The sequence below is a fragment of the Pteropus vampyrus genome, unplaced genomic scaffold, assembly GCF_000151845.1.
Source record: "Pteropus vampyrus isolate Shadow unplaced genomic scaffold, Pvam_2.0 Scaffold83, whole genome shotgun sequence".
NCBI lineage: Eukaryota > Metazoa > Chordata > Mammalia > Chiroptera > Pteropodidae > Pteropus > Pteropus vampyrus.
The window spans coordinates 5,727,813-5,742,077 of record NW_011888864.1 but is presented as its reverse complement, the minus strand read 5'-3'; the positions used below and the strand labels follow the sequence as shown (position 1 = coordinate 5,742,077).

General features: G+C 34.0%; 1 protein-coding gene across 5 annotated transcripts in view; it reads left to right on the top strand.

Annotated features, from left to right (window-relative positions):
• PCCA (propionyl-CoA carboxylase alpha subunit) overlaps positions 1-14,265 on the top strand; it is a 352,647-nt gene that overhangs the window by 261,881 nt on the left and 76,501 nt on the right. For 4 of the 5 annotated variants that reach the window (XM_011363198.2, XM_023532414.1, XM_011363201.2 and 1 more), the window contains one exon: positions 3,878-3,976. The exons of the other annotated variant lie outside the window; for it this stretch is intronic. In XM_011363198.2, coding sequence (XP_011361500.1) covers positions 3,878-3,976 — 99 coding nt within the window. The remainder of the gene's footprint in view (positions 1-3,877; positions 3,977-14,265) is intronic. 5 annotated transcript variants of the gene reach the window in all.

Here is a 14,265-nt window from a genome sequence, read left to right as displayed (position 1 = left end):
TTTTTTTTTCTTTCTATTTTTGGTTGTTTCTTAATGTGGCTTTTATCTCTATAATGTTATTTTTCTGTTCACTTTTTTTGAGTTCTACCAGCCTGATTTTCATTTCCTTCTGTTGTTGTATAATCTCTTCTTTGAACCTTTGTTTTTCTTATTTGAGCTCATTTTTTTTAAGAGGGGTCACATTTCCTATGGTTGTCTTTGAGACTTTGCAGAATTATTTATCTGAACTCTTCCTGTGTTTCCTTGAGTAGTTCTTGTGTTATATACTTTTAATTTACCTTTTTCTCTTTATAAAAATATTTTTTGCAATTTGTATGCAAAGGTCCAGTACTGGTTATTTTCTGCTTATTATTTATGTTGCAGTAGGATAAGTGGTTGGATATAAGCATGGGCAGCCTGTAGCTTTTTCTTGTTAGACTTTTTACCTGAATACCCTCTTACAAATCTGTTATTTTCTTTATCTTGGATTTCATTTTTCATTTGTTTTTGGCATTGAAAAGAGCGTGTTTTTTTTTATGTCAATTTCTCTATGTTGTAATAATGAAATGCCACTTCCACTCTACATCTGTTGCTTCAGTCACCCTTTGCTCAAGAATTAGGTGTAAACAATATATACGGCATAGTAACAAGAATTCTTCAGTCTGTTTCTACCTTTCTATGGTATTAAAATGTAGTTCAAAGAAACATTCTCTACCTCTCTTATGGTTTATACTTACATCTGGATTGCACTTATCTAATGATAGCGTCAATAGAATCGTTACATCTGCTGTTCAAAATTATGTGTGGGGTTTTTTTTGTTTGTTTGTTTTTTAGAAATCTGTTTATTACTTGAGGCCCGAGAAGGCATGTAATGGCTTTCAGAATGTTCTTTTCTCTCATGTAAAATTTGCAGATATGTGTCTTAGTTTATGATTTGGAGCTATGATAGCTTCCTTGCTTCAGTTACCTAGTGAAGTTACAAAATTATACTCATTATTTATCAGTGTACAAGAAAATGTAGTTTATTGTCTGTCATATGTAATCTTCCTCATTAGTAAAGGGCATAGGGGGAAAAAAGCTTGATAATAAACAGGATCTTGGGTTCTTTTGATTTGATTTAAACAGTGTCTTTCGGGTATCGTAGTGTTTCAGGTTTCTTTCCTTTACTCCAGCTTCCACCAGGTGTGGACTCTGGTTGCACATAAATGGGGCCTTTGGGGAGGTGGTCAGACTCCCCTCTTAACTATAAAGGAAGGGAGGAGAAATCAGACCCACACTGTCCTTACAAGGCTTTGTTGCAAGGGCCTGGACCAGTGACTCTCGTGTAATAATTCATCCTGTTTGTCATTGAAGGGGCTTCTGCTACCCATAGTCCTGGTTACTATTTGCCTGCAGTCATGGACTCCCTGTACTATGTGATCTTTGTCCTGATTCAGACCTTCTCTAGTCATCTTACTAGGACAGGTAGAAACTTCTGGATTTTTACCATGATGTACTTGTATCTAGCCTCTTCCTCCATCAGTGCTGTACTTTTGCTCCCACACCACTTTAGAATGCCATGAAACCAAGGACTGGGCTTTACTAGAAGCCTGCAGCTTTTCCTCACCTATGTTCCAGAAGTAGCCCTCCAGCCCAGATATTTTAAGGGTATTTGATACCTGTCATAATGCTTTCACCCACCACTCTACAGTGTCACCCCCCATCTGTTCCCAAAGGTCCACACAGAAAAGGAAATAGGGAGGACTCTGATCTCTGATTGCCATCTTCCTGTTAGCTTTCTTTCATGTAATCCACAGGGACTTGAAAGGGCCTATTTTAATTTTTACATTTCTGTCTAGAGAGAACTTTCCTTCTGTCTTTCTTGCCAAGTTAACATTTATATCCACTCATCCAATAGCAGAGGATACAGGAAGAGAAATCAATTTTCAGGAAGGAAAAATAAAGGTAGTTTAAAAATACTCTTTTTGAGGAGGTAGATTTTTTCCATATGTTTTTATTTTTATAAAGTCAGATTTATTGAGATATATAAAATTTACTCTTTTTAGTTAACTAGAGTTTTGACGTACATACATACATAGATCTCTCTCTCTCTCTCTCGATAACCATCACCTCTCAATCCTCACATTCATTCCCACCCCTCCTTCCTCTTCCACCCCACACCCGACTCGAGGCAACCAATAATTTACTTTGTCTCCATAGATTTTTCTCTTCTGGACATTTCATATAAATGGAACTGTATAAGATGTGGCCTTCTGTCTCTGGCTTCTTTCAGTTAGTATGTTTTCAAGGTTCACCTATGTTGTAGCAGATTTCATTATTTTTTATTGCCCAATAATATTCTATTGTATGAATGTATCACATTTTGTTTAAGCATTCTATTTTAGAATTTCACATGATTTAAATAGATTAGGTTTTTTCCTTAACTCCCCTTCATGTCCTAAAGATGGCAATAACAGAAAAATGCGTTAGTACTGATGTAATCAAACTACAGCTTTCTTCTCAGATCTGTATCATGTAGTGTTTTAATAGTAAGTAATATATGAGATAGTGTGAGTATCTGACTTTATTTTTAAAACTCATTTAAGGGTAGAGTAGTAAAACCATTAGAGACAGAAGAATAGAGAAAATATTTGGGAACTACCGTGGCAGGTATATTGGCAGAGACTTTCATACGTTAATTTATTTTATTTTTATAGCACCCTCTCATATATTTTTTACTATATTATAATTTGGAAATCGAAGCTCAAAGACAGTAAACACTCTGCCTTAGTAGAGAACTCGAACTTAGTAAGACATCTATATCAAGTGAGACTATAAAGTCTGTGTGATTCCAAAGTCATTGTTTTTTCTTCCCAGTAATAGAATTGTACTGTATATACAGGGCAGCCTCTTAACCCAGAAACGCAAGCGAGTGCATAATATATGTCCTACTGATATTTCATTACACAGCCAATAATAGCATATCTTTGTTTACAGACTTTGTGATCATACTATAGAGGAAATACACACACAAAATACCTATTCAAGCATGTACATCAATACATGTATGTACTCACATATTCTAAACAGTGTAAGTTTTTGTGTCTTTTAATGAGTGAGTGCAAACTTAAATACCTATTTGTTAGGTTATTTACTGTAGACCTAAAGTAGTAATATTTTTTTAACTTCTCATGTTAGAGAGTTAGGGAATGACAGTGAAAAGGAAGAAATTACGAATAGTACTTTTTATTTTAAATTAGCTGTGATTTCTTTTTCTTTCAATTACTATTATATTATTTGGAAATTAAAAATTTTTTCTTAAGACAATCTGCTTTAAAAGATTATGGGTTTTTATATCTTCATGAATGGTAACTTGATGAAATTAGTCATTTATTATCGACAAAAATGTGACAGAACTTTGTAAAGTTCAAAATGGACTTTCAATACTTAACTCCAAACAGTTTTGCCTAATTAAAGCTTCTGTTTAATGAAGATAACAATGCATAGTCCTTCATTAAAATTAACACAGAAAAGTTCTTTCTTGGTCCTTGGAGAGGATATTATATGCAGGCCCTGTTGTGTGGGTTGCAAAATGTCACTGAAATTTATATGCATTACTTGTCTAATTGCAGTAAATGTAGCATGTCCAGATAGGTTTAGAGTTAGAAGGCTGTTTGTTACTTACTGGAAATGACTTGAAACCTGAGTACCTAGAGGCAGCTGTGCCCAAGTCCTTTACCTCTCCCCAGAGATGGCTAAGAAGACTCTTGTTGGACCCTGTCTTTCATGGCGGTAGCAGTAAACATGACAGGTTGTTTAGGAGCCATCTGTTTAAAATGGCTGCTGCTTTGTATGCAGCAATGAACTTGAGATCAGTTTTCTGTCTTCATGGTAACAGTCTTATTTGGTGTCACAACAGGTGGAAGTTGATGGGTCAAAACTAAATGTGACCAGCACGTGGAACCTAGCTTCACCCTTATTATCTGTCAACGTTGATGGCACTCAGAGGACAATACAGGTAAATGTTCTGCTGATTTACTTAGAGGCCTCCATTAAGTCCAAAATCCTTACCAGTACTTGTGTGGTTAAAACTTACAGATATGATGGGGAAAAGCTGCATTTTATCCATGTCATACATTTTATTTATAGTTGAAAACATTTTTTTCTTATTGTAGAGAATCTTGTTAAGTCTTATTCTGAGGAATCAATTTTTTTTCCAGGCAATTCAGGAAAGTTAGTGTATTATATTTTGTTATAAATAAAGCATTCTGCATGCTTTTCTAAAAATGTTAAATTATTAGTTTTATTTTAGTTGTAAAGTATGGCTGACTTTGTTACCTTCCTTTTCTGCATACTTGAAATTGTATAATATGAGCTATTCAGAAAAATGAGCTATTCAGGTTGACTTGCCATAGCACATTGATGCCTCTTAAAAACTGAATAATCTTAATTTATTACCCCCCCCAATATAAAATTTCTTGCATTGAGGAGATACCTTGAAATCCAGAGGTGGTTGACTCTTCTTTGTAATCAGTGACTTCCATTTTAAAGTAGAAAGCTATGAAAAGGGATTCTGCCAAAATTCCTTCACCTCACTTCATAATTGAGGTTTACAGCTCCAGGAAAAACCGAACAAAACATGATAGACCATGTGGCTGTCACATGCAAATAAAAATCATAAACCTTCCATAGCAGTAAATCTTATTTTTTTCTTTTTTTTTTAATGAAAATGTTTTTATATTCCCGTAACTTGGTTTTACATGAAAAACCGAGTTTTAAAACCTAAAGAAATCAAGAGAATCACAGAGAGAAACTACTCTATACCAGAATCATATGTACCTCTATTAGAGACTGCAGCAGAGGATTCCAGAATCCCCTAGTTAATATTTGATGACTAATTTCTCAGCCAAGTTCAACTGATATATTACCTATATGGTTCTAAGAAACAAACTCTCAATAATGAGCCCTATATTTTCACTTTGGTTTTGTGACTTGTCCCAATATTTTCTTCTCTCATATTTTCTTTCCTATTCTAAGTATGAGGTTAAACACTTGAGACCCTTGAAAAAATATCACTGCATAATGTCACATTACTAGATCTCAGTTATTATGTCTAAAAAAAAAAATGGTTTTGTTATACTTATTTATGTTCAACAGAATATACTCTGCACTGAATGTGCTGTGTTTTGGTCAGCAGGACATAGTATAACCTCTCAGTAGTAAGTAGAGATAGGAAGTCCTACTGTCCAGATCTTTGTCTCATGATATTTTCGTCATCCTTCTCACTGACTATGTAGATAGGTGTCTTAATGGTACTTTTACATGTAGAGTTTCTAGCTAAATTAACACTGGTTTTGTATTTAGAATACTCCCCCAAAATATTTTCCTAAGCATGGGGATAAGGTTTAGTCAATTCTTTTTCATTCTTGTTTGCTTAAAAAAAAAAAAAAAAAAAAGTTAATGTGAAATATATGACCCCAAGGCAGATTCCTTGACTCTTTGGAGGTGGTCATTGCTTTCACTTGTGTTCTCTCACTGGAAGGAAATAACCTCAGAGAGATCAATGGTATACTGAAGAAAACAAAGTCATTTACCTGAAAATGAGGTGAGGAAAGTTGTTCTTTATCAGAACAGATAAATTTTATTTACTTTTTATGGGTATTAGCATTCACCGTTGACTCTTTTTATCTCTAAAAATAACGTGGTTCCCATGAAATTAATAACAATTATCATCAGAGTAAGTAATACACAGTGCTTACTCATATATTAACTCATTTCATCTTCACAAAAACTGTATGAAGTAGGTACCATTATTTATACTTTTGTAAATGAGGCATCTGAAGCTCAGAGAAAGTCAAGTGACTTGCTCAAGGTCACATGACTAATTGGGGGGAGGGTTAGAGCCAGGATTTAAATCTAAGCAGTCTCGCTAAAGGTCTGCGCTGTTAAGCATTACACAGTACTGAGTTAAGCTAAGTGGCTTCCCTGTGATTACAAAGGTAGGAAGAAGCTGAGCAGAAATTTGAACTCTGGCAGTGTGACCCCAGACTGTATGCTTCTAACCACTATGCTGTATAGTACTTTTCAGTTTTCCCATAAAGTTCTTCAAATAATTTACCTCTCATTTGTGCTTTAAACCAATGATACTCAAACTTTAGTGTGCTTCAGAATCAACTAAAAGATGTTAAACCTCAGATTGTTGAATCGACTGGCAGAGTTTACTCCGATTTCATTGGTCTGTCCTAGGTGTGAATTTCTAATAAGTTCCTAGGTAATGCTGATGCTGCTGGTCCAGGGTCCACAGTTTGAGAACCATTGCTTTAAACCTTTGCAATCAGAGAATAAGCTATGGTACGATGAGCAAAAGTGAGATTAAGTAGCAGCCAAGTCATTTGAAGCCTGGTTAATTATATAGACTCTGCTTTATCCTTAGGCCATTGGGACCCATGGAAGAGTTTTAAATAAGGAAATGATGATATGAACAGACTTAGAGTTTAGAAAGACCTCTTTTTTGTTGTTGTTGTTGTTGCATTGTGGATTAAAGAAGGAGATTGGAGGCAGAGAGAGAACTTAAGAGTTCATTAGAGAAACATACGGGAAATCATTTTGTCTGGAAAATATTAGCAGCAGTCAGAATAAAGAACATTGTATGATGAAGAGATTTGAAAAAATGACAGGAGAAAGGACTGATATCTTCACAATGTTTTTTGTTGATTTCTATTACTCCTGTCCTTAAGCATGGGCAGAACTTCAAGGTTCATTCCTATCTCCTTTTTTCTCTATGCTGACTTCTTGGGCTCCATTGCCCAAGAATTTCATTCAGCTCAATACCTCCAAGCAAATAGCAATGAAACTACTACTGTGTATTTGGATTTCTCTTGTACTTGTTTATGGTAAATTCAGAGAAGAACTATGGGATGGATATTACTACAGCTATTTTTCAAGTGATTTTACAATAATAACTGCTGTTCTTTTTTTTTTCCCTAGATTTTCATAACTACATTTAAACTTGTTATTATTAAATGTTTTCTATATACAGAGTAATATGAATGACTCTTACAAAAGCCAAAGACTAACACAACGAACCTGTTTACTCACCATCTAGATTAAAAAAAGAACCATTACCAATACTATTGACTTTTCTCTGTGACCCCTTGGTTAGAGACTCCCCCTTCCTGCCCCCGAGGCCACCACCACCCTGATATTTGAATTTATCCCTTTCTTTTTTTTAGGTATATTTACATATACAGTAAAACTGTAAACAATATATTATTTAACTATTTGTGTTTTTGAACTTGATGTAAATGGCACCAGACTATCTATGGTGACTCCGTTTTCCTCCAGTATTATGTTTGTGAATTTGGTCCAAGTTGGTGTATGTAGCTTTTGTTTATTTATTTCTATGCTATATATTTTTAAGTCATATTAATATACAATTTATTTTTCTCCCCTAAGTACACATTTGCGTTTTTATTTTGTTATCACAAATATTGCTTATATGATCATTCTTCTACATGTTTCCTTTTGAAATAAGAGTTCCTCCAAAGACTATGCCAGTAGAGTGGCTGGGTTGTAGGGACAATGCATCCTTAAACCTACATAGTAACATCAAATGATTTTCCCTATGTGGCTAGACCAATTTACGTGCATACCAATAGTGAGGATGATGATATTAATAATATGAATAATAAGCCAACCTTATTGTATACTTACTATATCAGGTACTGATTCTTTTAAGTACTTCTTTGTATTAATTTATTTAATCTTCACAGCAATCCAATAAAAGATATACTGATGTGTTTTTTTTTTTAAATTTTGCACTTGGGGAAACTGAGGCTTATAGTGGATAAATTGCTTGCCCAAGGCATTCTTCTAGTAAATGGAAGAGCCAGAATTTGAACCTAGGAATCTGTGCCCTTAACAAATCTGTTTCACATCCTGGTGAACCACTGATATCCAGACTATTTAAATTTTTCCTGCCTGGTAGGTTTGAATGGTATCTCTGAGATTTTAATGTCTATTTCCCTGATTAGTAATGGCAGTGAGCATTTTAAAATATATTTATTGACACTCTTCTTTCCTCTTCTGCAAAATGCCTGTTCATGGCTTTTGCCTATTTTAAAAAAGTAGATTTTTTTCTTATTGTTTCATATGTTTTTCATATTTTTGTGGATCATGACCCTTTGTTATATGTGTTACACAAAACCTCCCAATTTGTAGCTCGTATTTTTGTCTTTTTAAGATATACAAGTGACATTTTAAATCAGAGATTTAATATCAGAATTTTCAATCGTTTTCTCTATGGTTTGTGTATTTTGTATTGGATCGAACAGTCCTCTTCTACTCCCAAGCTCTTAAAGATATTTGCCTATATTTTCTTCTAAACCTTTTAAATTGTGCTTTTTCACATTTAAATCCTTAATGCCCCTGGAATTGTTTTTTGTGTGTGGTATGAATTAAGATCCAGTTTTACTTTTTAAAATAAAACCAATTGTGCAAGCACTATTTATAGTTATGTTTTTCTCCCCTTTAGTAGCCTGCCATTCTCTTGTCTTTTGAACCCCAAAAGTCTTTAAGAGGCTATTGTTTCTCCGAAGTATTTCTCAATTAATTGTAAATAAAAAAGTGAACCCTCTTAATATGAAACTCTGGTCACTATATTTGCTTTCATAAGCTCTCTGCCAGTCCCTTTCATTTTTCATTTATCTCTAGGGAATCCTTAGCTACTTAAAAACAGTGTGTGTTTGCATCTGTGATTTGCAGGCCAAGGATATCAAATGATATTTGAAATACACCTTAGGAAAGCGTGTTCATGAAATGGGAGGTGGATTGGGAAGCATTCACGTAGAAAAGTAATGCTAGCTAAGCATGGGAGAATAGATTGGAGGAGCCAAGTTATGAATGGAAGGTTAAAGAGTCTGTGCTTTTCAATGGAGCTATTGAAATGTTTTTGCAGAGGAAAGTAATGTTCATCAAAAAGCTGTTGTGGAAGGTTAATGTGTCTTCATAATTGAAGAGGAATAAGAGATTGTAGGAAGTGCGGAAGGAGTTCATTTAGAAGATAATCTTTTTACTTCACTCATGAGGTTACAGATCCTAAACTAGGGTGCTGGCAGTGTACAGGGAGGAGGGAATTGGGTTTTAGAGAAGTTGTTGATGAGAACTTGAAACAACTTGTTGAATGCTCTATGCATACAGTGTGTACCAAAGTCCTAAATCCAAACACTGGTCCCCCGCTTTGACTGTTTTTCTTAATATAAGTTTTTGCTGGCCTTGCCTGTCATCGTTAGGTGGGTATCCTTTTAAAGGCTAGGTTTTGAAAGTGAACCTTGCATTCTGTGCTGTGACAAACCAAGCCACCAATTATCTACCAATTTCTAAAAGCAGGATAAAATGATAGAAATTCAGATTTCTATGCTAATTTGAGACTAACTCTGCTGTTCTTTTGTTAGATTTTTTTTCCCCTTCAACACTATTTTGTAACCTTAACAGAATTTTTTAAATTGTGTAAAATATACATAAATTATAAATTATAAAATATAAAATTGACCATTTTAACCATTTTTAGATGTATAGTTCAGTGGCATTAAGCACATTCAGATTGTTGTACAACCATCACCACTATCCATCTCTAGAACTTTTTCATCCTTCCAAACTGAAACTCTTTTCATTAAACAATAACCTTCGATTTCCCATCCCTCGAGACCCTGGCATCCACCATTCTACTTCCTGTCTCAATGAATTCGACTACTCTAAACAAGTCACATAAGTGGAATCATATATTATTTCTTTTGTGGCTGGCTTATTTCACTTAGCACAATGTCTTTAAGGTTTATCCATGTTATAACATGTATCATTTTCTTTTTCTTAAGGCTGAATAATATTCCTTTACATGTATATATCACAATTTGTTTATCTCTTCATCTGTCAATGACTATTTGGGTTGTTTCTACCTTATGGCTGTCATGAATAATGCTGTTATTAACATGAGTGTACGAATGTCTTTGAGTCCCTGGTTTTTAGTTCTTTGGGGTATATACCCCGAAGCGGAATTGCTGGATCATGTAGTAATTCTAGTAAATTTTTGAGGAACCACCATACTATTTTCCCCAGCAGCTGCACCATTTTACATTCTCACCAGTGATGCACAAGGATTCCAGTTTCTCCATATTTTCACCAACACTTGTTATTTTATGTTTGTTGTTTTGATAATAGCTATCACAATGGGCATGAAGTGGTATCTCATTTGGAACAGGATTTATTTCAGTAGTTATTGAAAAAGCGTTCAGAGTACTTCCCAATATTTGCCTTTCCTTTACCCGTTTTATAGTATAGCCAATTCACTGCATAAATGGAACTTTTTAGTGTAAATAGGAGCAACTTTCTTACAACTCTTCTTTAAAACCCATTCTCTCAAGTTATTTTTCCTTCCCTGCATAAAATCATGTACAATTCTCACAGTCTATGCAGTCGCTACCAGGTAATAAGCAAGCAGCATTCTATTTTGAAGAGGGTGTGTTTAAAATCTAGTTCATTGTAATGTCAAAACTGGTAAAAACTAGTAAAACTAGACCGCAAAATTTTTGTAGGAAAGATCAAGAGTGTTGCTTTCTTCTTTCTTGCTTTATATTCTGTCCCACTTCTTACCTGCTATCTGAGGTCTCTCCAAAGTTGCAGTATGGTGTAAGGATGAGAGGTGCATAGCCGGAAGAACTAGGTTGACCTGGGTGGATGTAATCTGGTATTTGTCCTTTTTTAGCATGGCAAATGTCCAAAGCTGGCTGATGTCTTCTAGGATACTTAACGTAGATTTGGGAGAATTCCTCATGTGCAGAACTCTTAATTCCCGTTCTGTCTTTTCCAGTTAGTGGCCTTCAGCATCCTGATTCTCATCCCTTTAGATGTTCCTGTTGGGCAGGGTCTCTCATAACGACCCAGCCTCTCTGCTGCATGATCCACGTCTGAGCCACAAGAAATAGTTGTAAATCCTTGTCTCACTAAATTCTTTTTGCTCTGTCACCAAGAGGATTGCTTATATTCTCTATGTGTCCCTCAAAATCCAGGAGCTGTATGGAAAACTAGGTGATTCTCACAAAATCTCTCTCAGTTAGCTTAAAGTGTTCAACCTCAAATTCTTAATTCAGCCTCTTCTAATTAATTTTTAATTTCTTTCATAGTCTCTTGTGGTGGGAGATGGGCGGTTCCTTAGCATGTCCTACGAGGTAGCCTAGTTAGCATCTTACTTAAGGATAAGTGGGTATTTAGCAGTTATTTAGTTTTATTGTTGAATCCCTATGACTACATAAAAAGTAGCATTTAGCATCTTTAATGGAATACTTGGGGAGTAAGCACATAGTTTTGCTTTAGGAATGTGTTCCCATCCAATCAGATTACATTGTCTATTCACTTTCCTGGTTTTCATTGGTTAACTTCATGAGCTTAATATTATCCATTAATTTCTTTAATAACAAATTGTATTTTGACAAGTACCATCATTTGAATAACAAATTTTATAGGTTACTAACTTCCTTTAATTGATCAAAATTACCTGTTTCAGTTTTGATTTGATTTTGAATTCCCACTGCCTTGCTGAGTTCCTGGCACCTGTAGAAGCTCAATAACTGGATGAGTGGATGGATAGATGGATGGATGGATGGATGGATGGATGGATGGAAGGATGGATGAATGAATGGTTAGTCATCTTGCATTTTATAATTTAACATGTAAATCTCTTACCTTCATTTTAAGATTGAGATTTTATTTCTTCTACTCTTTCATCAAATTAAGCTATGTTCTTAAGATAACCTCCTTAGCCATTTTATCAATTCTTTTTCATTGCTGATCTTTCCAGTATTTGCAAAGTCCATACTCTATTAGATAACATGGTTGGTTGATCTCTGCAGATACAGAATCACCACAGTTTCTGTGAGAGCAAAGAGAAACGAGGGATCCCAAAGGTCTGCCCACTGAAGTATCAGAAGTACCTTGCTTATCAAGCATGTTCTTTCCCGTTGAGTGAATGTCTTTCCTACTTGCCTTCATTTGCTCTGGGTTGCACCTGAGCTGTTTAAGGTTAACAGTAATAGCTATTGATAGGTATAGAAAAAGGTCTACCTCAGGCTATTCTTAATTTCCTCTTTCTAAGAGATTTGTGCACACAGTGTGCTCTCCCTCACCCAGTTTCACTAATTATTCGGTGCTCAGTTAAGTCTATTTCCCATAACACTTTACTCCAATATAGCCACCTAACTGCTTTCAGTCTTCCTCTTTTGACTTCAAGAAAGTCATTTTCTTTGTCAAAAATTCTATTCAGTTAATAACTTTAAATAGAGCTAGCGATCCATCTATCTGAAAGGAGGAGAACTGAGGATATGATCTTTGAAAACTCTTGAAGATACTTAAAAGTCTTCTTTAGAATTTTCGTGTTCCTAATCTCGTACTTCAACCAATAATTGAATCAAGTTTTTCTCAAATATCATTATTCAAGGAAAATAAAATGATAGAATTTCATATTTTTAAAAATGTTGGTTACATATTAGCATTTTCCTACAATTTCATTGCAAATGTAAGAGTCCGTCAGTAATGATACTTATTAAGTAGGTCTTAATGGTATATTTTGAGAAACTAAAAATCATTTTTCAGTCTTTTATGGGAAGATATATTCTGATTTTTAAATTACCAATTTTAAAAGTTGTGGAATAAAACAGCATTTCCAATAGAAATCTAATATGAGCCATATATGCAGTTTTAAGTTTCTTAGTAGGCACATTCAGAAAGAACAAGTGAAATTCATTTTACTAATCCATTTTATTTAACCCAATTTATCCAAAACATTAGCTTTTCTGCATAAAACAATATTAAAAAAGTATTAATGGGATACCAGAAATGACACATACACCTGACATATATATAACAGCATAAGTTAAGTAATGGAACAATTTAAAGCAAAGTGTAGTTTCTACCAAAATAAATTATGTTTAACAGGAAAATATTTTACACTGCTTCTGTATTTAAATTTAAATTAATAAAATTAAATAAAATTGAAATTTTAGTTTCTCAATCACATTAGTAACATTTCAAGTTCTCAGTAGTCATATGTGACTAGTGGTTACTTGGTTACAAACAAAACCTTTTATAAATCAGGGTGTTTATAGAAGAAAAATACAAATATTGTTTTTTTTAGTGCTCCCCCATGTGTTTACCACAGTTTTTGTTCTTATTATTTAAAATTAGAAATAGATAAATTAAATTCATTTTTAAATAGAATTTCTCATCTAGTTGACATGCTTTTAAATTTAGAAGCTTAATAAAAAATAGAACTATTTTTTAAAAAAATGGAATGATTTCCTTCCTGCCTGTAGCATATAATTAAAGTGCTATAACAAAAGATTTTCTGTGTTCTACAATTGTTGAGCTCACTGCTCTCTTCATACACCCTAGCATCTTCATAGTGTGGGACTTTTTTTATATTATTATGACTATACTATATTCCTGTGAAGTAATTTTTTTCTACCCTTGAAAGAGGTTCTTCAATTTTACTTTAAACAACTCAAATAGTTTTCCATTTCTTACAGTGTAATTTGTCTGCTGGGATTTAATATATTGCTTCTTGTTAGCATTTTACATACTAGATTTTCATTTGCGTAGTCATGTTGTTTGAACATTTGCAAACAGAGCTGTCTAACTGCTATTGGGCTGTGTCTTTGTGTGGCATGATTTCTCCTATCCACCTGCTCACAGCAGGTTGTCTACAGGCCTGAAGAGTAGCTAAATACTTTTGAAAATATCTTGAGATCCTGCTAAGGTCTAACAATTTCTGCATTTGTGTGCTGTGAAGCTATTCACGGTGTACCTTTAAAGGCTGTTTTCTTTTTATTTCTCATATTCTTGTTTAAATATTTTCAAGAGAAGATAAATTTATTATAAATAACAGTACAAAGCTGATTATAGCACTATTGCATTCTACATTGAATAGATCATTGACATTCAACTAAGTGGAACTAATTTTTATGTTAAAGCAGACAAATTTGGAATAGTGTCACAAGAATCTCATGTTATTTACTACAGAATACCAGATTAAATGGATTCCTTCTGAATTGATTGCAGTGTTAAATAGATTATGTAACATGATAACTTAAAATGCTCAGTGGGTCTGTGTAATGTAGAATATTATACAAGCACATGAATATAATTGAAGAGATGTTATTGTGTTTGCAGATTATAAAACCGATATATTTGCAAATGCTTGTGCACACAATTTAAATGTATTTTTAAAATTAACCTTAATTTTCTGTTTTTGAAGAAAAG